Source organism: Dermochelys coriacea, chromosome 3 (genome assembly GCF_009764565.3).
Source record: "Dermochelys coriacea isolate rDerCor1 chromosome 3, rDerCor1.pri.v4, whole genome shotgun sequence".
Classification (NCBI taxonomy): Eukaryota; Metazoa; Chordata; order Testudines; family Dermochelyidae; genus Dermochelys; species Dermochelys coriacea.
In genome coordinates, this window is record NC_050070.1 from 430,557 (window position 1) to 451,231 (window position 20,675).

General features: G+C 43.3%; 1 protein-coding gene and 1 long non-coding RNA gene across 4 annotated transcripts in view; one reads left to right on the forward strand and one right to left on the reverse strand.

Annotated features, from left to right (window-relative positions):
• The first annotated feature begins 322 nt into the window (after positions 1 to 322).
• Positions 323 to 20,675, forward strand: part of IFT172 (intraflagellar transport 172) — a 154,257-nt gene continuing 133,904 nt past the window's right edge. For 2 of the 3 annotated variants that reach the window (XM_038397429.2, XM_043509919.1), the window contains exons 1-6: positions 323 to 369; positions 994 to 1,137; positions 4,066 to 4,178; positions 9,498 to 9,537; positions 19,794 to 19,859; positions 20,216 to 20,295. In XM_038397429.2, coding sequence (XP_038253357.1) covers positions 331 to 369; positions 994 to 1,137; positions 4,066 to 4,178; positions 9,498 to 9,537; positions 19,794 to 19,859; positions 20,216 to 20,295 — 482 coding nt within the window. In that variant the 5' untranslated portion in view covers positions 323 to 330. Of the gene's footprint in view, positions 370 to 993; positions 1,138 to 4,065; positions 4,179 to 9,497; positions 9,538 to 19,793; positions 19,860 to 20,215; positions 20,296 to 20,675 lie in introns of those variants that run through there. The other variant, XM_038397430.2, reaches the window with a different exon arrangement.
• LOC119853879 lies at positions 1,733 to 2,767 on the reverse strand. The gene is made up of 2 exons (XR_005292256.2): positions 2,600 to 2,767; positions 1,733 to 2,007 (listed from the first exon to the last, which is right to left on the reverse strand). It is a non-coding gene; the product is annotated as an uncharacterized LOC119853879 (long non-coding RNA).

Below are 20,675 nucleotides of genomic sequence, written 5' to 3' on the forward strand. Positions count from 1 at the left end.
TGGGCGCGGCTTGTGGGAAAGGGCGTGGCTAAAGGTTGATGGAGGCGGAGCTCTGTGGAATGGGCGGAGTTTGTGGGTGAGGCGAAGCCGCCGACCGTTGCACGTGAGGGTGGAGTCTCTTCACCGAACCCTTCCGTCGCCCTGAGGTGCGGCTTGGCTTGGCGCATGCGCGACGCGGGTCGCTCCCGGTGACGTAGCCAGTGTGCGTGCTGGGTGTGCGACTGCCGAGTTGCTGTGGTGTTCGGCAGACTGTTACCGGGGCAACGCGCGGAGGCGGGAGACGCCGAGCCCGAGTGGCCCCGCGGCCGGGCTGGCGCTAGAGGCCTCGGGATGCAGCTGCGGCACGTGCGGACGCTGCTCACCCCCCAGGTCAGCCCCCGACTCCCGGGCAGCTGCGGGCGGGACCCAGGAGCCCGGGCGCGTGAGGGGCGAGGCGGGTCTGGGGGGGGCAGAGGGTGGCCTGGCGGGTTGGAGTCTGGGAATCTTTTCACACACGGCACAGCGGGCCTGTGGAACTCCCTGCCACAGGACGTGACTGAGGCCCAGAGCCTGGTAGCGTTCAGAGAGGGGTCCATCCAGAAACATCGGAGCAAATACCGACGCTCAAGCCAGAGCTCGGGGTGGGTTGCGGGCCCTCCTGCTCCAATGTGTGGTAATGCACATTGGAAAACGTAATCCCAACTATGCATACAAAATGATGGGGTCTGAATTAGCTGTTACCACTCAAGAAAAGAGGTTTTGGAGTCAATGGCTATTAGCCAGGATGGGCAGGGATGGTGCCCCTAGCCTCTGTTTGCCAGAAGCTGGGAATGAGTGACAGGGGATGGATCACTGGAAGTTCTGTTCACTCCCTCTGGGACACCTGGCATTGGCCAGTGTTGGCAGACAGGATACTGGGCTGGATGGACTTTTGGTCTGACCCAGTATGGCCATTCTTATGTTCTTATGGACCCTGGTCCGGTCTAGACTGGCAATGGCTATGTTTTCTTCTAGGATGGTGCTGCAAAGGTCACCTGCATGGCTTGGTCCTACAACAATGCCAAGTTTGCTGTCTGCACTGTAGACAGGGTTGTGCTTCTGTATGATGAACATGGAGAGAGAAGGGACAAATTTTCCACCAAGCCTGCTGATGCAAAGGTAAAAAGATTGTTTGTTTACTTCTGAGTAACTGGGCATCCAACACTCTTGGTCTGTGACATACTGATACTTTACATGCTGCTATGCAGGGCAGTTTTTTAGTAGCAGAGCAACTTGTAAGTTGCTCCATACTTTTCAGAGGGCTCATAACAGCTTGAAATGCTACACCACATTCTGCATAGCCCCAAAACACAGCCTCAAATGTTGCTCCCATCAGAGTACAACTACAGGCCCAGACTGTTTCTATGCTGTTGTAAAGGAGACAGGGGAGGGAATGCTCAAGCAATATTCTGTATAATTATACCATCCCTTACTTCCTGGACTTAAGCTGAACTCTTTTTTGAAGCAGAGGCCAAAGTTCTGTCTTGTCAAAACTTTTCAGAAAGTATGACACAGAGTTAAACCTTAGAGAGACTACTGTACACTTTCTTAGTAAAACAAGCAGTGCACACAAAACACATTTTATATAGTATAAAGTACTGTATATAGTTTTTGGAATACTAGGAATAACTTTTCCACAAAACTATTAATAAATCTACTGATTTTCCTTATACAGATGTTTCCCCTTTTGTTTTTGTTACCTTATAATTGAATGTTTGCATCAACAATTTTTTTAATATTTTAGCACACACATCAGAACACATTTCCTTTTGAACTCTCAGAGATGATTTTTCAGTCTTTGTAATATGATCATAGTGTGTACTGTGTATCACCTGGACTTTTCAGAGCTTGAGAAATGGCAGCTTTTCAGTCCTTTTAAATGCTTCACAACTGTCAGCAAACAAACACCTGGAGATATCTACAGGTAGCTTTTTTTTTCAGCATAGCTTACTGGTCCTCTTGGTGGCTGGTGAAACGGAGGTCTGTAGCCTGTACCCAAAATGAGACAGGGGTTGGATCAGAATATAAAATATCGATTTCATAAGAACATAAGAATGGCCATACTGGGTCAGACCAATGGTCCATCTAGCCCAGTAACTTCTCTTCTGACAGTTACCAGTGCTGGATGATTCAGAGGGAATGAACAGAATAGGGAAATTATCAAGCAATCCATCCCCGTCATCCAGTCCAAGCTTCTGGCAGTCAAAAGTTTAGGGACACCCCGAGGATAGGGTTGCGTCTCTGACCATCTTCATAGTATCATAGAATCGTAGGACTGGAAGGGACTTCAAGAGGTCATCTAGTCCAGTCCCCGTACTCATGGCACAACTAAATATTATCTAAACCATCCCTGACAGGTGTTTGTCTAACCTGCTCTTATGCCCTATTTATGATCTATTTAAATAAATAGTATTCTATTATTGTTTAACAGTGCGATTAAAACTGCAATTAATCGTGATTTTTTTAATCTCACAATTAATCGTGATTAAATTTTTTAATCGTTTGACAGCCCTAAAGTGAAGTTAAAACCCTACTGGTGCCAAATTAACAAACTATATCAGATTCAAGCAAAGTTTCTCACCATGTGCTTTCAGCAGTCTTACTGACCAAACCCTGTAGTTCAGAACTCCTTCCCTCAGAATCCAGTGAAGGCTTCCTTTGTTGCTTCAGGTGTAGCGAATGTGATGGGAAAGGGAAGAGAGGGGTATATTGGGGCGTTCTCCTTTCCTTTTTATAGTTTCAGTCCCTCCATTTGTAAAACATTTCCAGCTGGGTACCAGGAAACAAAAAGTCTATGCAAAAGTACGTTCCCTGCAGCTTTTTCTCATCTATTTGAGCTTCCTGTAATTAAACAGAGCACACATTCCTTTGTTTAGGACAGATCTATTTGCCAACTTCTGCTTGGGGAGAGCTGTGATTTGGAACACGTTAATAACATCATACTGGAAAACCTTATAACGTCACATAAAATGTTGCCACTTTTCCTTAACACCACGCATTTTTGCCAGGATAATAATGACCAGCAAATTATGAGTTTTCAAGTGATACATCACAAGGCATACTTTGTACAAAGATTATTACAATAGTGTTTAAGGCTTGGACCCAAGGATATATTCTGTCACATCTAGTATGACTGGTTTCAGAGTAGCAGCCGTGTTAGTCTGTATTCGCAAAAAGAAAAGCAGTACTTGTGGCACCTTAGAGACTAACAAATTTATTAGAGCATAAGCTTTCGACTGTTTTTATATCCAGTGTATGTGCCATCCACCTACCTGTGAGTGTGTATATCTGTGTGTGTGTGTTTAAGGGCTGCCACTGTGAGAGTGCATGCACCTGTGCGTATTTGAGAGTGCATTCTTTTGTTTGTGGTCTGACAGTGGTGTTTGGCCATGTGCAGCCATGGGAGTAAGCTTGTGCTTCTGTGTGCATGAACACAGCAATAGGGAGCCATATCTCTAATTGCCTAGCATGCATCCAGTTAACAACTTGCACAGAGAGAGAAACCATACTGAGCTAACAGGTTACCTAATCCTTCAGCTGGCTCTGCTTTGCTGGGGTATCTCACTCACACTGATCCACCCTCATTCCATAGATCCCAAGGCCAGAAGGGACCATTGTGATCATATAGTCTGACCTACTGTATGACACAGACTATAGAACTTCCCCAAACTAATTCCTAGGATGTAGCTTTTAGAAAAACATCCAATCTTGATTGGAAAATTGTCAGTGATGGAGAATCCCCCATGGTCCTTGGTAAATTCCAGTGGTTAGTTACTCTCATTAATCTCCCTGCTAGATACTGTATATAGCAGCAATAACCCACAGCCAGGTGCCTGGCAACACTGGATCAGTGTAGTCCATAACTGTAGGAAGCTCACACCAGGGAGGTGGGATGGGAATGGGATCAGCTTGTACATTGTATGAGCCTTTACACCACTGAATAGGTTGACCTGTGACCCTTACTCTGGGTCTGTCTTGAAGTTCTTTTGGGACATGTTTTATTAACCTCATCCTCGGTCCATGCTTCTTCCCTTCTCCTCTCCCCAGTATGGCAGGAAGAGCTACATGGTGAAAGGCATGGTGTTCTCTCCTGACTCTACCAAAATCGCCATTGGACAAACAGACAACATCATTTACGTCTACAAGATCGGAGAGGAATGGTGAGGGCCTTGGTATATCATCCCTCTGTGTGTGATGCCATCCCTGTGGTGCCATGCACCTGTGTGTGTGGTGCCTCCTTTCTTCCAGGACTGCAGGCTGCTTTGGAAATGCACAATGTGTTCTTCACGCCTAGGATTTTTGCCCTGGTGTTCAGCCAGATCTCATTCTACACTAGCCGTCACCTCCCCTTCAAATCATACCTTACCCAACCCTGGACTGCGGTTCCCCATTACACTGGTTACATTGAGTGGTTTTGTTGAACAGCATAAAGATTCTTCAAGTACTACCTGTCAGATCCTTTCTGCAGGTATGTGGCAGCCAGAGGTCTGGAGGAGCAGGCTACTGGGCCTATGCACACCCTGCCTACTTCTTTGTGCCCTCTGACTTTTGCCGAGTCCTTATAAGGAGTACAGACATGACTGCTTCTCAATTCCTTCTGGGGACAGTTGGGGCAATACGAATTCAGCTCCCTTTTATAGAAGTTTGGCTTTTCTCAATGTCTGTCGTTCCTATAGTTAGTGTTAGGGATATTGAGCCCCATCAGGCATATTGTTTTGGTTCATGGCTTGCTTGTGCCTTTCCTGCTCTACTGCAGGTCGTACTAATGTGGCAGAAGTCAAATTCCTCCACTCTCAAGCTGTGGCCTCCTGCAAATCAAATGTAGGTCACCATATTTTCCTATGTATGCTGAGGTGAGTGGGGAGTGAGGAAATGGGCAGAGTGCACAGCCCCAGTGGACATGGCTGTTTAGAAGGTCAGTGCTGATGCATCCAGAACACACACATCCCCTGCAGTATGGATCTGTGGAGGCCCTTACCTACAAGAACTACAGTTGTTCTGGGAAGTAACTGTTCTAAAGGCCTAGTCCCCGTCTGTCCCCCCCATGATGGTCTGCGTTCCCTGCGTGTGGTTCTAGGGAGCTGTTTGGGCTTTATCCCTCTGCAGGGAGATGTTCCTGCTGCTGCATGAAAGCGCCTACACAAAGTAAGAGAATTCTGTGCCTGTTCAGTACCCAGTCTCACTGCCCTGAGAACATATAGCAGGGGAGTGGCCCAAACAAGGGCCTGTTTCGGAAGACTGAAATTTGTGGAAATAACTAAATTAACAATAATAATAAAATAATTTCCAAAATAAGATTCCAAGGCCAGAAGGTAGCATTGTGATCATTTAGTCTGACTTCCTGTATAACACAGACCATGGAACTTCCCCAAGATAATTCCTAGAGCAGATGTTTTAGAAAAACATCCAATCTTGATGGATTATCCATCACAGGCAATTTTTCCACCATGACACTTGGTAAATTGTTTCAGTGGTTAATTATTCTCATTTAAAACTTTAGGCCTTATTTCCTATCTGAATTTGTCTAGCTTCAGCTTCCAACCATTGGATCTTGTTAGATCTTTCTCTGTTAAATTGAAGAGGCTATTATCAAATACTTGTTCCCTGTTAAGGTAGTAAAACTGACTATAATCAAGGCACCTCTTAACCTTCTCTCTGTTAAGATAAATAGATTGACCTCCATGAGTCTGTCACTGTGTGGCATGTTTTCCCATCTTATAACCATTTTTGTGGCTCTTCTCTGAACCCTCTCCATTTTATCAGCGTTCTTGAACTGTGGGCACTAAAACTGGGCTCACTATTCCAGAAGCAGTCACATCAGTGCCAAATACAAAGGTAAAATAACTTCTTTATTCCTGCTTGATATTCCCATGTTTCTGCATCCAAGGGTTGCATTAGCCCTTTTGGACACACTGGGAGCTCATGTTCAGCTGATTATCCACCTTGACCCCCCAAATTCCTTTCAGAGTCATTGCTTCCCAGGATGGAGTCCCCCATCCTATAAGTATGGCCTGGATCCTTTGTTCCTGGATGTATACATTTCATTGTATTGAAATGCATATTGTTTGCTTGCACCCAGCTTCTCAAGTGATTCAGATTGTTCTGTATCAGTGACCTGTCCTCTTCATTGTTTACCACTCCCTCAATTTTTCTGTCATCTGAAGACTTTATCAATGATGATTTTAAGTTTACTTCTAGGTCGTCAATAAAAATGTTATGTGGTGTAGGGCCAAGAACTGACCTTTGTAGGCCCTCAAGAGAAACACTCCAATTTGATGAGGGATCTGGGGGTCACAGTGGGTCACAAGCTAAATATGAGTCAACAGTGGAACGCCATTGCAAAAAAAGCAAACATCATTCTGGGATGTATTAGCAGGAGTGTTGTAAGCAAGACATGAGAAGTAATTCTTCCGCTCTACTCTGCGCTCATTAGGCCTCAGCTGGAGTATTCTGTCCAGTTCTGGGCGCCACATTTCTGGAAGGATGTGGACAAATTGGAGAAAGTCCATAGAAGGGCAACAAAAATGATTAAAGATCTAGAAACCATGACCTATGAGGGAAGATTGAAAAAAATGGGTTTGTTTAGTATGGAGAAGAGAAGACTGCGAGGGGACATAAGTTTTCAAGTACATAAAAGGTTGTTACAAGGTGGAGGAAGAAAAATTGCTCTGAGGATAGGACAAGAAGCAATGGGCTTAAATTGCAGCAAGGGCGGTTTAGGATGGACATTAGGAAAAACTTCCTAACTGTCAGAGTGGTAAAGAGCTGGAATAAATTGCCTAGAGAGGTTGTGGAATCTCCATCATTGGGGATTTTTAAGAGCAGGATGGACAAACACCTATCAGGGATGGTTTAGATCAGTGGTCTCCAACGTGGTGCCCGTGGGCGCCGTGGCGCCCACTGGAGCATTTATGTGCAGACGCCTACTGACAAGGGAGCGCTTCTGCCGGACAACCCGCTGCCGAGGAGTGTGGCCATTGGACAATCAGCCGCCAAAATGTCGCCCAGAAGCAGCAACGCCAAGAAGCATCGCCGCCGAAATGCCGCTGCTTCTCGGCGGCATTTGGGCGGGGACGCTTCTTGATGCCGCTGCTTCTCGGCAGCATTTGGGTGGTCACACTTCTTCTCGGCAGCATTTTGGCAGCTGGTCGTCCGGCGCCCGCCACACTCTTCTGGGAACATGAATATGCTCTAGCCACAGAAAGGTTGGGGACCACTGGTCTAGATAATACTTAGTCCTGCTTTGAGTGCAGGGACTGGACTAGATGACCTCTCAAGGTCCCTTCTGGTTCTATGATTTACAGTTGAGACCTATCAGTTAGCCAGTTTTTAATCTATTAAATGTGTGCCATGTTAATTTGATCTCTTTCTAGCAGGGTGTATAAAAATCAATGATTTCTTTAAAAAATAAAAAAAATTGGGATTTTTTTTATTTAAATCATTTTTTTTTATAAAATGCTTTTTGAGGAAAAAACCTATCTAATGACATTTTTAATTAAGATATCTTTGACCTATAATGTATCTCATCATGGAATGGGGATTATAAATTCTAATTCTATAGTATGAGACAATATATTCATGTAATGTTTAAGAAAAGTGTTGTAAGTGAGTTCCAATAGTTCATGGGTTAGGGACCCAATCTTATGGGTTTCCAGCGGCTTCTTTGTATAGATTATTTAGGTTTAATTTTTCTATCTACCCAATGGGACTCAGTGTTCAGACTAGAAGATACCATCAGAGATGCTTAGTTTTGCAGTTCTCAAACTGTGGATTTGTGTCTCCAGAGATAAAAATGCTTGTTAACAGCAAAAATGTTTTTAAATAAATAATATATAGAGGTGAGAAATAACAGACATCAACCCTATTGTCCCTCTGCAAATTTGTGTACACAGAGTCAGTCCCTTACCTCTCTCTAAAAGTGCAAAGTTTCAAAAAGTTCAATGAATAGAAGATTGTTGGGGGCGGAATAGATCTGGACAAGGAGAAGAAGTCTGGAGATAAATGTGAGAAGGGAGGGACAGGCAGTAGAAACAAAAGTGAAACTGTTTGAGCAGCATATTCCAGAAGTCTTTAGGTCTTTCTGAGCGTAGCTTTCATTGATTTGAGATCTACCATACCATCCTTTCACTAGAAGGGAAAGCCTATAATGGCAGCAGGCCGTAAAAGAGACCCAGTTTGGGGCTATTTTAATGAAGTTCCTCTACTTGTGGGTAAGACAGGCATGCGTGCAAAATGCAAACAGTGCAACAAAGAAATGCAAGGCCTGATTGCCCGAATGAAACAACTTCATGAGAAGTGTTCCTTCTCAGGAGGAAGCTGCGTTAAAGATAATGGAAAGGAACATGTCTGAACATGCAGGATCTTTAGGTTGGTAACAACCAACAAGAATGCACTTTTATGTAGAAATCCATGATTAAATAGAGTCTTCCTGACCAGTGATTTAAAACATGATTTAAATCAAATCCACCCTGCTTTCTAGTTTTTTAATCAGAATGTCATGTGGTACCAAGTCAAATGCCCTTTCGTCAACACTATTACCTTTTCCATATTTTCCATGAACCTATATTGATTGACATTAATTATGTTGTCCTCCTTTAATTCTTTAACTGCGTCCTGTATCAGACATTGTCAGGGACTGGGAGGTGAGCAGTCGGGTCTAGTGATTAGAGCACGAGTTGCTGCCAGGAATAGGAGTCCAGGGTCAGAGCCAGTATGAGATGCCAGAGCCAGGGGTCAGAGTTGAAGTCAGGAATTTGAGCCGAGGGTCATATCTGGGTTACCTGGAATGAGGCAAGGCAGGAGTAGGACTGGGAGTGAGGTGAAAATGGCCTTTTTAAAGCACCAAGTGTATGTATGTTACTTCTCTGGACTTTATTCTGTTTGCATATTATAAATGTGATCAAACCATAATCACTTGTACCTAAGCTACCATTCACTTTTAACTTTCAGCTATCATTAATTTTAATTCTTTGATCAGTTCCTCTGTATGTGTCAAGACAAGGTCTAATATAGAGTTCCCCCATGTTGGATGCAGTGCTTTCTGAGTTAGGAAATTGTCATCTACCATATTTAGAAATTTCAGTGAATGTTTTCATACTGGTAGCATCAGACCTCCAACATATATCATTCAAATTGAAGTCCCCCAGGATGTAAAGAATTAAATGAGGTTGATATAATTAATCCAATCAAAATGGGCTTATGGAAAATAGATCCTGTCAACTTGAGGTCATTTTTTATGAGATTACAAGTTTGGTTGATAAAGATAAGAGTGCTGATGTAATATACTTTGTCTTCTATGAAGCATTTCACTTGGTACTGCATGACATTTGATTAAAAAAACTAGAACAGTATAAAATTAACATGGCAAAAGTATAAGCAACTGAAAACAGGGTCTTTTAATGGAAGTGTCAGGCAACCTTATTCATTAAAGTGTTACCAGCCCTAACTGTAATTATGTTTGTGTATTTCTCTTTCTGAAGGGGTGATAAGAAGGTGATCTGCAACAAGTTCATTCAGACGGTAAGTCCCAACCTCCCTTCCAGCTCCCTTACGCTGCAGCCTAAGGGCAAGGCTTACTATGGGTCTTTCCTCTGGCTCTCAGATGTGATGAGCCAGATTGTCAAAGGTATTTAGCTGTCTAAGGATGCAGATAGGTGCCCAGAGGGACTTCCAAAACCATATTAAGCACCTATCTGCATCTATAGGTGCCTAATTACTTTTGAAAATCTAGTCCTGTGTGTTTAAGCTCCCAGCTCTGGGGCCTCTGCTCTCTTCCTTTGAGACTAAGCTATTGATTCATAAGGCCTGAAGAGACCATTGTGATCCTCTAGTCTGACCTCCTGGATAACACAAGCCGAAGGACTCCTCTGATTTCATTCCTGTTTGAACTGGAGCATGTTGTTGAGAAAAATATCCAATCTCGATTTTAAAATTGCCAGTGTTGAGGATCCACCACAGCGCTTGATAAGTTGTTCCTATGGTTAATTACTCTCCCTGTAAAAAATTGCCCATTATTTTGAGTCTAAATTTGTCTAGCTTCAGTTTCCAGCCATTGGACCTTGTTATACCTTTGCCTGCTAGACTGCAGAGCCTTCTGTTATTGGCCAAGCTTATGAGTCCCTATCCCCAACCCAATGGCATTTCTCGGTTTTGGATGTAACACGACAACTTCTGACTGGCATCTCTGATCGGTTCCAAAATTCCATGGAATGTTTTAGGCATCAGTGAACAGAACCCTATTGCTTTTGGGGAAAATTGGAAAACCAGAAGGAAAAAATGGGGGGAAACTTGTGACTCTGCTAAGTAGATAGCAGGGGATCCATCTTCAAGCACCTCTGCAATTGTCTATAGATCGAAGAACTGATTGAATGGCATCCATTAGCATCTTGCAGCATGACAATACCTTTATTTCATTTCTCTCAATACAGTTTAATATGTTGGCACCCTGAAGGACTTATTTCCGAGGTAGAAAGAGGAGAAGTAATGTGTGAGAAGGGGTGAACACAGAACCTGTGGCTTGGTGTGGGAGAATGGGGATCCTGGTAAAGGGAATGGGGTTGCACACAGAGTCCGTGGATTAAAGGGAAGTCCCTGGTAAGGAGGGAAGGGGGAATAAAGTTACTCGCAGCATCCCTGGCTGGGGGGACAAATGGGGGACCCTGATATTAAAGGGAAGGGGGCACACAGAGGCCCTAGTATGAAGGAGGGGATGAGGGCTTGCAGCAAGTCCTTGAAATAGAATGGGATGGGAGGGCATCTGAAATGAGCTCGACCTGAAGAAGCAATGAAGTGCTTCTTTGACCCACTAGTCAGTCAAATTTGTGTTCCCCGTGTAGGTACTTGCAACTGTGATCAAGTCACCCCTTAATCTTCTCTTTGTTAAGATAAATAGATTGAGCTCCTCGAGTCTATCACTGTAAGGCATATTTTCCAGTCCTTTAATCATTCTCATGGCCCTTCTCTGAGCCCACTCCAATTTTTCCACATCCTTCTTGAACTGTGGGCACCAGAACTGGACACAGTATTCCAGCAGCGGTCACACCAGTGCCAAATACAGAGATAATAGAACCTCCCTACTCCTACTTGAGATTCCCCAGCTTATATAGCCAAAGATTGTATTAGCCCTTTTGGCCACAGCATTGTACTGGGAGCTCCTAGAGTTTTAGGACCGGAAGGGAACATGAGATTTTGTGGTTGGACATCCTGTATATCACAGGCCATGAAACGCCACCCCCACACCAAATCCAAACAGAAACAGAATTGGATCAAAGTATTACGGTTAAGCCAACCTCAGTTTTGTTGTAGATTCTTCCATCAACCTAGGTACCACTGCTCAGGGAGGTAGATTTTAAACTGATAAGAACAGATTTAAAATTTTTATTAAACCTAATGTTTAAATTATATAATTAATTATTATATAGTAATAGCCACAGGTTAAGGGAAGAGTGGCTGTACATCTGCGTGTAGTGCTTAGATTATCCAAAAGTACACAATCTGGTGTAAACATCATAAAATACATCTACATCAACAGAAAACCCCTTCCATTCATGTAGGTATAGCCGCAGCTCTGCAACTGTTGCACTTCTAGTGTAGACAGCCTGAGTATGGTGTTCTTTGTTCCTAACTGTAAAGTGGTACGTTTGGCTGTATTAAAATGCACATCATTTGCTTGTGCCCATCTTACCAAGCAATCTAGATTGCTCTGTGTCACTGACCTGTCCTCTTCATTATTTTACCACTCCCCCAATCTGTGTCATCTGCAAACTTTATCACTAATGATTTTGTTTTCTTCCAGGTCATTGATAAAACTGTTAAATAACGTAGGGCCAACAACCGATCCCTGTGGGACTGTGATGGGTTCGGTCACAGAGACCCCCTTGGGACTGTCACCTGATGTGCTGAAACTACCTTTGAGCCGGTTTTCTTTGCCAGCTTGGGACTCCAGAACCACTAGGGGAGGACCTATAAATGGAGATTCCCTATGTCCTAATAAGGAGGAGAGGATGGAAAATGATAAAATGCAGGGAGAATCTGATAAAAAAAAAAAAAAGTCCCATTCAATTACGTCATGCAATGGGGACAGCCAAAAAATGACAAGTTTTTAAAATGCTTATATACCAATGCTAGAAGTTTAAATAATAAGATGGGTGAACTAGAGTGCCTAGTATGAAATGAGGATATTAATAAAATAAGCATCACAGAAACATGGTTGAATGAGGATAATCAATGGGACACTGTAATACCAGAGTACAAAATATATTGGAAGGACAGAACAGGTCGTGCTGGTGAGGGAGTGGCACTATATGTGAAAGAAAGCATAGAATCAAATGAAGTAAAAATCTTAAATTAATTAAATTGTACTACAGAATCTCTATGGATAGTAACTCCATGCTTGAAAAATAAGAATATAGCAGTAGGACTATATTACAGACCACCTGACCAGGATGGTGTTAGTGACTCTGAAATGCTCAGGGAGATGAGGCCATAAAAATAAAAAACTCAATAATAATAATAATAATGGGGGATTTCAGCTATCCCCATATTGACTGTGTCCATGTCACCTCAGGAAGGGATGCTGAGATAAAGTTTCTTGTCACCTTAAATTACTACTTCTTGGAGCAGCTAGTCCTGGAACCCACAAGAAGAGGACTAAATCAAGAATTGCCTCTAAGTAGAGCACAGGATCAGGTCCAAGAGGTGAATATAGCTGGACAGCTTGGTAATAGTGACCAGAATATAATTAAATTTAACATCCCTGTGGCAGGGAAAACTCCACAGTGGCCCAACACTGTAGCATTTAATTTCAAAAAGGGGAACTATACAAAAATAAGGAGGTTAGTGAAACAAAAATTAAAAGGTACAGTACCAAAAGTAAAAACCCTGCAAGCTGCTTGGAAACTTTTTAAAGACACCATAATAGAGACTCAACTTAAATGTATATGCCAATTTAAAAAACATAGAACCAAAAAAGAGCCACCATGGTTAAACAACAAAGTAAAAGAAGCAGTGAGAGGCAAAAAGGCATCCTTTAAAAAGTGGAAGATAAATCATAATGAGGAAAATAGAAAAGAGCATAAACTCTGGCAAATGAAGTGTAAAAACATAATTAGAAAGACCAAAAAAGAATTTGAGATCAGCTAGCCAACAACTCCAAAAGTAGTAACAGCATTTTTTTTAAATACATCAGAAGCAGAAGGTCTGGTAAACAACCAGTGGGCCACTGAACGATCGACATGCTAAAGGAGTTCTCCTAGATGATAAGGCCATTGCAGAGAAACTAAATTAATTCTTTGCATCTGTCTTCACTGTTGAGAATGTGAGGGAGATTCCCAAACCTGAGCCATTCTTTGAGTGACAGATCTGAGGAACTGTCCAAACTGAAGTGTCATTAGAGGAAGTTTTGGAACAAATTGATAAACTAAACAGTAATAAAAGTCTCCAGGACCTGATGGTATTCACCCAAGAGTTCCAAAGGAACTCAAATGTGAAATTGCAGGGCTACTAACTATCATCTGTAACCTCTCATTTAAATCAGCTTCTGTACCAAATGACTGGAGGATAGCTAATGTAAGGCCAATTTTTAAAAAGGACTCCAGAGGTGACCCTGGCAACTACAGGTCAGTAAGCCTCACTTCAGTACTGGGCAAATTGGTTCAAACTATCATAAAGAACAGAATTGTCAGACACATAGATGAACATAATTTGTTGGGAAATAGTCAACATGTTTTTTGTAAGAGGGAAATAATGCCTCACCAATCTACTAGAATTCTTTGAGGGGGTCAACAAGCATGCGGACAAAGGAGATCCAGTGGATATAGTGAATTTAGATTTTCAGAAAGCCTTTGACAAGGTCCTTCACCAAAGGCTCTTAAGCAAAATAATCAGTCAGGGGATAAGAGGGAAGTTTCTCTCACGGATGGTAGCTGGTTAAAAGATAGGAAACAAAGGGTAGCAATAAATGGTCAGTTTTCAGAATGGAGAGAGTGGTGGCCCCCAGGGATCTGTACTGGGCCCAGTCCTATTTAACATATTCATAAACTATCTGGAAAAAGGGGTAAACAGTGAGGTGGCAAAATTTGCAGATAGTTAAGTCCCAGGCAGACTGTGAAGAGCGACAAAAGGATCTCACAAAACTGGGTGACTGGGCAGCAAAATGGCAGATGAAATTTAATGTTGATAAATGAAAAGTAATGCACATTGGAAAACATAATCCTAACTATACATATACAATGATGGGGTCTAAATTAGCTGTTACCACTCAAGAAAGCGATCTTGGAGTCTGTGGATATTTCTCTGAAATCATCTATTCAATGTGCAATGGCAGGCAAAAAAAGTGAACAGAATGTTGGGAATCATCAAGAAAGGGATAGATAAGACAGAAAATATCATGTTTCCTCTATATAAATCTGTGGTTTGCCCACACCTTGAATACTGCGTGCAGATGTGGTCGCCCCATCTCAAAAAAGTTGTATTGGAATTGGAGAAGGTTCAGAAAAGGGCAAGAAAAAGGATTGGGGTAGAGAACGGCTTCCGTATGAGGAGAGATTAATAAGACTGGGACTTTTCAGCTTGGAAAAGAGGTGACTAGGGGGTATGACAGAGATCTATAAAATCATGAGTGGTATAGAGAAAGTAAATAAGGAAGTGTTATTTACTCCTTCTCATAATACAACAACAAGGGGTCACCAAATGAAATAAATAGGTAACAGGTTTAAAACAATGCGCTGTCAACCTCTGGAACGCCTTGCCAGAGGGAGTTATGAAGGCCAATACTATAATGGGGTTCAAAAGGGAGTTGGACCTATCTTCCATGAATCTAGCTATCAGTGGCTATTATCCAGGATGGGCAGGAATAGTGTCCTTAGCCTCTGTTTGCCAGAAGCTGGGAATGAGCGACAGGGGATGGATCGCTTGGTGATTGCCTATTCTGTTCATTCCCTCTGGGGCACCTGGCACTGGCCACTGTGGGAAGACAGGCTACTGGGCTAGATGGACCTTTGGTCTGAACCAGTAGGGCCATTCTTATGTACTGGTTACCCAGAAGCTAAAACACAGTACCCTTAAAGCAGCCCAGCCTTTGGGCTCACTCCCAGACAGCCAAGTCAAATAAGAAAGTTCTACCTATCCCAAAGGATTGGACACATTACCTCCCAAATTAATGAATATTCCAGATCTTACCCAAATGTACATTTGCAGCCAATTCTTATTAACTGAATGAAAAATTTAAAAAGAAAAGAGAGAATTAGTTAAAATATCAGTATACATACAGACATGAGTACAGTTCTGAGACCAGATTCACAGTAGAGAGGGTGAGCTCTGTAGATGCAAAGAGTTCTTTTAGAATTAGTCCATGGGTTATAGTCCAATGTTCATATCCAGGATGATCCAGACGGGACTGGAGATCTCAGTCTTATGACTCAGCTTTCCCTACATAAAGCATCAAGCAGATCTGAGATGAAAGGATCAGGTCCCCAACGTTTATATATAGTTTTCCTCTTGACCATACAGTCCTGAGTGAACAACAGGCTTTTGAACTAACTTTCTATTTCCTAAGCATCACTGGTAGTTACCTTATGTTAATCCATGTAGTTAATTATTCATTGAGAAGTTCATAGACAGTTTACCACAAACTTTAAAAAGAAAAGGAGTACTTGTGGCACCTTAGAGACTAACAAATTTATTAGAGCATAAGCTTTCGTGAGCTACAGCTCACTTCATCGGATGCATGTAGCTCACGAAAGCTTATGCTCAGATAAATTTGTTAGTCTCTAAGGTGCCACAAGTACTCCTTTTCTTTTTGCGAATACAGACTAACACGGCTGCTACTACAAACTTTAAAGAGACATATAGACAATGACATCATTTCACCCAAGATTTATCTAAATGTCAATATTCCCTTTTGATCTCTGAATCAAAAGCTATAGTAATAGACAAGAACTCTCTGTTTACATTTAACAAGATATAAGTAAACATGTACAATTAGTATCACTTCTAATTCTCTAGCAATATAGATTTGCATTTCAAAGTTCTAGCCCATCTAATGTGAAATGGCCCGTGTGACAGGTTCCCTCCGGGGTGCCATCTGAAACTGGGGTACCACTGAGCCCCCTGACCCACCAGCCTGGGCTCCCTCTAACACTGTACTGCTGTGACAAGCTACAAAGCCTTCCAGCCTGCACTTTCACTAGCATACATACAGGTATGGACACACCCAGCTGCAGTTACAAACAGGTTGTCTGGCCAGGCCATTCATGGGAAAGCTACTCCCAGCTCCTCAGGCACACACCCCCTCTGGAGTATAAACCCAAAATTACATCATGTTGCACTGCACAGGGAACTGTACTGCATAAGCTCATAAAATTCGCCCCCTCCCTCAATGTGGAGAGGAATATGCAATAGCCTTTTGCCCCTGAGTTATGATTCCCACATGCTGGTTTAGATAAAGCAAAAACAAGTTTATTAACTACAAAAGATAGATTTTTAAGTGATAGCAAATGGATCAAACCAGGTTACCTAGCAAATAAACAAAAAACACCAACTAAACTTAATATACTAAATAGATTGGATATGAATAGCAGATTCTCACCCTAAGAGATGATACAAGCAGGCTGCAGATTCTTAAGGGGCAAACTGTACTTGCTTACAGCTTGGAATCCCCAGGTGTTTCATTCACAGGCTAAAAATCCCTTTAGCCTGGGTCCAGCACTTCTCCCAGTTCAGTCTTTTTTCCTTAGGTGTTTCCAGGAGTCTTCTTAGATGGGGAGTGAAGAACACCAGATGAGGTCACTCCCTGCCTTATATAGTTTTTGCATATGGCGGGAATCCTTTATTACAAAACTTGGGTCCGAGACCGGTCTGTGGAAAAACACTGACATCCCGAGATGGAGTTCAGAGACGTGGTCTCATCACATGTCCTTGTTGAGTCATAGCAGCCATTACTCACAAACTGATTGGAGCATTCAGAGGAAGGCTCACTGGGTGGGAGGTAAGCTTCTCCTAAGGCCTGTTGTTCTTCCCTAATGGCCCTTGCTCACCCACTATCTAGAATGAAAGCATCTTGTCTGGTGGGCATCACCAAGGTGTAACTACATTTGAAGTACAGATACATAATCAATATTCATAACTTCAGATACAAAAATTATACATGCATACAAATATAGTCATATTTAGCAAAACATAACCTTTTCAATGACATCTCACATGACTTATCTTGCATAAAATACATCATAATTATGTCGTAATCATATCCTAGTAATATCACTGTGAAGAATATGGGGTGCAGTGTCACAGCCCTTGTCAAGGCTGCTTCCCCACTCTGGCACTTCAAGTTCAGAAGGTGGGGGCCCGCAAGGATTTTAAAAGTTAATACTGGCCACTCCAGGCTTGTATTAAACTCCCAAGATTACAGCTTCTCTCTGACCTTAGATTTGTAGATGCTGCCACCACCCAAGTGCAAAAAACCCCTTTGAAACCAGCAAGAATTCTAGGAATTCTTGGGAATTCCTTCCTGTTGGGTACCCTCAAGCCCTTTCATTCCCCCCCGGGAAGAGCTGAGAAAGAAAAACAAAGGAAATCAGTTGTTGCCACCAGCTAATTAAACAACACATGCACAAACCTCTTAGGACACCAAAAATCCAATCCTGTTCTTAAAAATGGTAAATTTTATTAAAAACGAAAAGAAAAAACATGCCTCTGGAACTTAGGGTTTTGCTAGATTTAAAAAAACAACTTACAACAATTAAACATCAAGAATAACCTTCTTGAGGTCCAGCTTAAAGGTTACAAGCAAAACAAAAAGCATTTGGGGTTAGCACAGAGGAGTCCACAAACCAATAAGAAATAAACAGAAATAAACCTAATCGCTTCTTCCTAGACATTCCCTAATTTACTTACATATCTGGGATTTCAGATAAGCAATCTCTAGGTGTGATCTGATGGTTTTTCATATCTGGATTTTAACTTGTTTACAGCATAACTGCTCCCTGTTCCCCTCTTTCCCACAGAGCAACAACACACAAACAAAGGGAAGTTTTTTCCCAATTTTAAAAAGTTCTAGCCCTCCCATTGGCTCTTTTGGTCAGGTGCCCACTCCTTTCCTTTTACCTGTGGGCTTGTTAACCCTTTACAGGTAAAGCAGAGAACAACCACCAAGAGGGATTCCATAGCCAACTAGCTGGCTGGCTGGCTGTCCACAAAACGGAGCTATCCCCCGTTTAGATACTTTTCCAACATGTTTCTAAAGGTTGAATTGGGTCAATTAGCCTGCAAGCTGCTTAACCCTTTCTGGCCATGTGTCAGAATGGGTCTATAAGTCCATTGTTCAAGCTTCGGTTTGTAGAGAAGTTCCTCCATTGGTGAGAAGCAGGATTGAAGATAAAATGGAGAAGATGCAGCTGCCTTTTATATCATTTGTCAAGTGGCTTGTACTTCCTTTGTCCCAAACATAAGCTCACAGCACATGGGCATGGAAAAGTTCTTGGAGTCCCCAGTCATATCCCTACATATCCTGTTGACTCATAACTAAGGCTACCATTTAATCATGGGTAAAAGTTATGGACAGCTCATGGGCAAGAAACAAAAAATCACAGCCTATGATCTGTCCATGACTTATACCATAAATATCCTGATTGAATGTTGGGGGGGGAGCCCATGGGGCCTGCGGCACCAGCTGTGGGGTTGTGGGGAAGCCCTGGGGGGAGCCTGCTGCTGTTCTGACCGCTGCTGGGGGGAACCCTGGGAGGGGCGGGGGGCTGCGGCCAGGAAAAAGCCCCGTGGGGCCCGCTGCTGCTTCAGCTGCCACCGAGGGGAAGCCCTGGAGGGCCAACCACTGCTCTGGCCACCCTTGGACTGCTGCCGGGAGCCACTGAGCTGTGGCTGCTCCCTGGGCCAGCCCCATCGGCAGCTGCTCGGGCAGTCCCTGGCGCCAGCTGCTTGGGTGGCGCTGCAGTCAGCCACACCGGCTGCTGCAGAAGTCACGGAGGTAGCAGGAAGTCACAGAATCCGTGACTTCACTGACCTCTGTGATGGACATGGAGCCCTACTCATAGCCTGTGCCTTCTCTCAGTGGATTCATTGTACAGCTGATTGCCCTTGATGGGCCATTAAGCAGACTAGATAATGCTGATGCCAATCTGTCTGGTGGTATCACCCAGATACACAGCACACGTTTAAGATATCAATATATCACACCTATTTATAACTCATACAAAGATGATACATACATATAAGCAAGTTTCAGAGTAGCAGCCGTGTTAGTCTGTATTCACAAAAAGAAAAGGAGAACTTGTGGCACCTTAGAGACTAACAAATTTATCTGAGCATAAGCTTTTGTGAGCTACAGCTCACTGATGAAGTGAGCTGTAGCTCACGAAAGCTTAAGCTCAAATAAATTTGTTAGTCTCTAAGGTGCCACAAGTACTCCTTTTCTTTTTACATATAAACAAGAGTATCATATTTGGCAATTATAACTTTTCCACTGATACCTTATATGGCATATCTTGTGTGACTCATTGCAATTTTGTAATATTGGTATCCATAATATTCTAAATGGTCACCCATATTCCATACAGTGTCACAAATGGGCCCAATCCAGGCTCCTCCATGGGGATTCTCATCTCAGTCTCACTCAGGATTCTGGGTGCTGTCCCGTTAATATCTGCTCCAGGCTCCATGTGCCTATAGCTCTGTGTCTAATTGGAGTGGCATTGCTGCCTGTGCGCCAGGAAGCCTTCTAGCTTGGCTGAGAGCGCTAACCTCTTTGTGCCTTTCCCTGACAGAGCGCAGTGACCTGTTTGCTGTGGCCAGCAGAGAACATCATTGTCTTTGGACTCGCTGAGGGGAAGGTAGAGAAGCTTAATGCTGTCACTGAGTTATGGGCCCTGGGTACTGCTCAGCAGTGAAGGGATTATACTGGTTACTTGCTCTCCTGCACCAATTCCCTGTGAGTCTCTCAGGAGACTGTGCAGCATGGCATGAGAGTGAATTATTCTTCCACTCCAGCTTCCATTCCTCCCACCAGAGACCATGGAGCTCCATGTGATTTCTTACTTTGCTGCTTGGCCTAAAAGTGCCAGCCCAGTACAGATGAGAGCCTCTCCCTTGTTCTGTTTAAAAGCCATCTTGTGCTGCACCATGAGTGAATCCCTGTTTCTGACATGAGGACAGAGACTGCACTGACCAGTGTCCTTCTCTCCCTCAGGTTCGTTTAGCAAATACAAAGAGCAACAAGTCCTCCACCATTTACGGGACAGATTCTTTTGTGGTCTCATTAACCTCCAAGTGAGTATGGTGGTGCTGCAGGCTCCCACTGCCCCTGCTCAGTCTCCTGACCCAGTTGCTGTCTCTAAAGAGGCCTCCTTAGTGCTCATGGGGCAGCGTCATAGGCTCCGCTGTAAAGATAAATAAGCCCAGAGCCCCCCTCCCTTGGGGTTCCCAGCTTCTGTGTGTTTTACCATAATACTGTAACATTGCATTATCAGGACATGCCACCCGGTCCCTATACCCTTCCCTTCCCATCTTCCTCTCCCCATGTCTGTCTGCTTTGTCTTTACAGAGACTTTGAGCTTTCTGGGGCAGGATCCAGACCTTCTTGGTATGTGTGTGCCATCGGGCAGATTGTGGGCACTATCAAGAAATAACTAAGGAAAAACAGTGGGCTA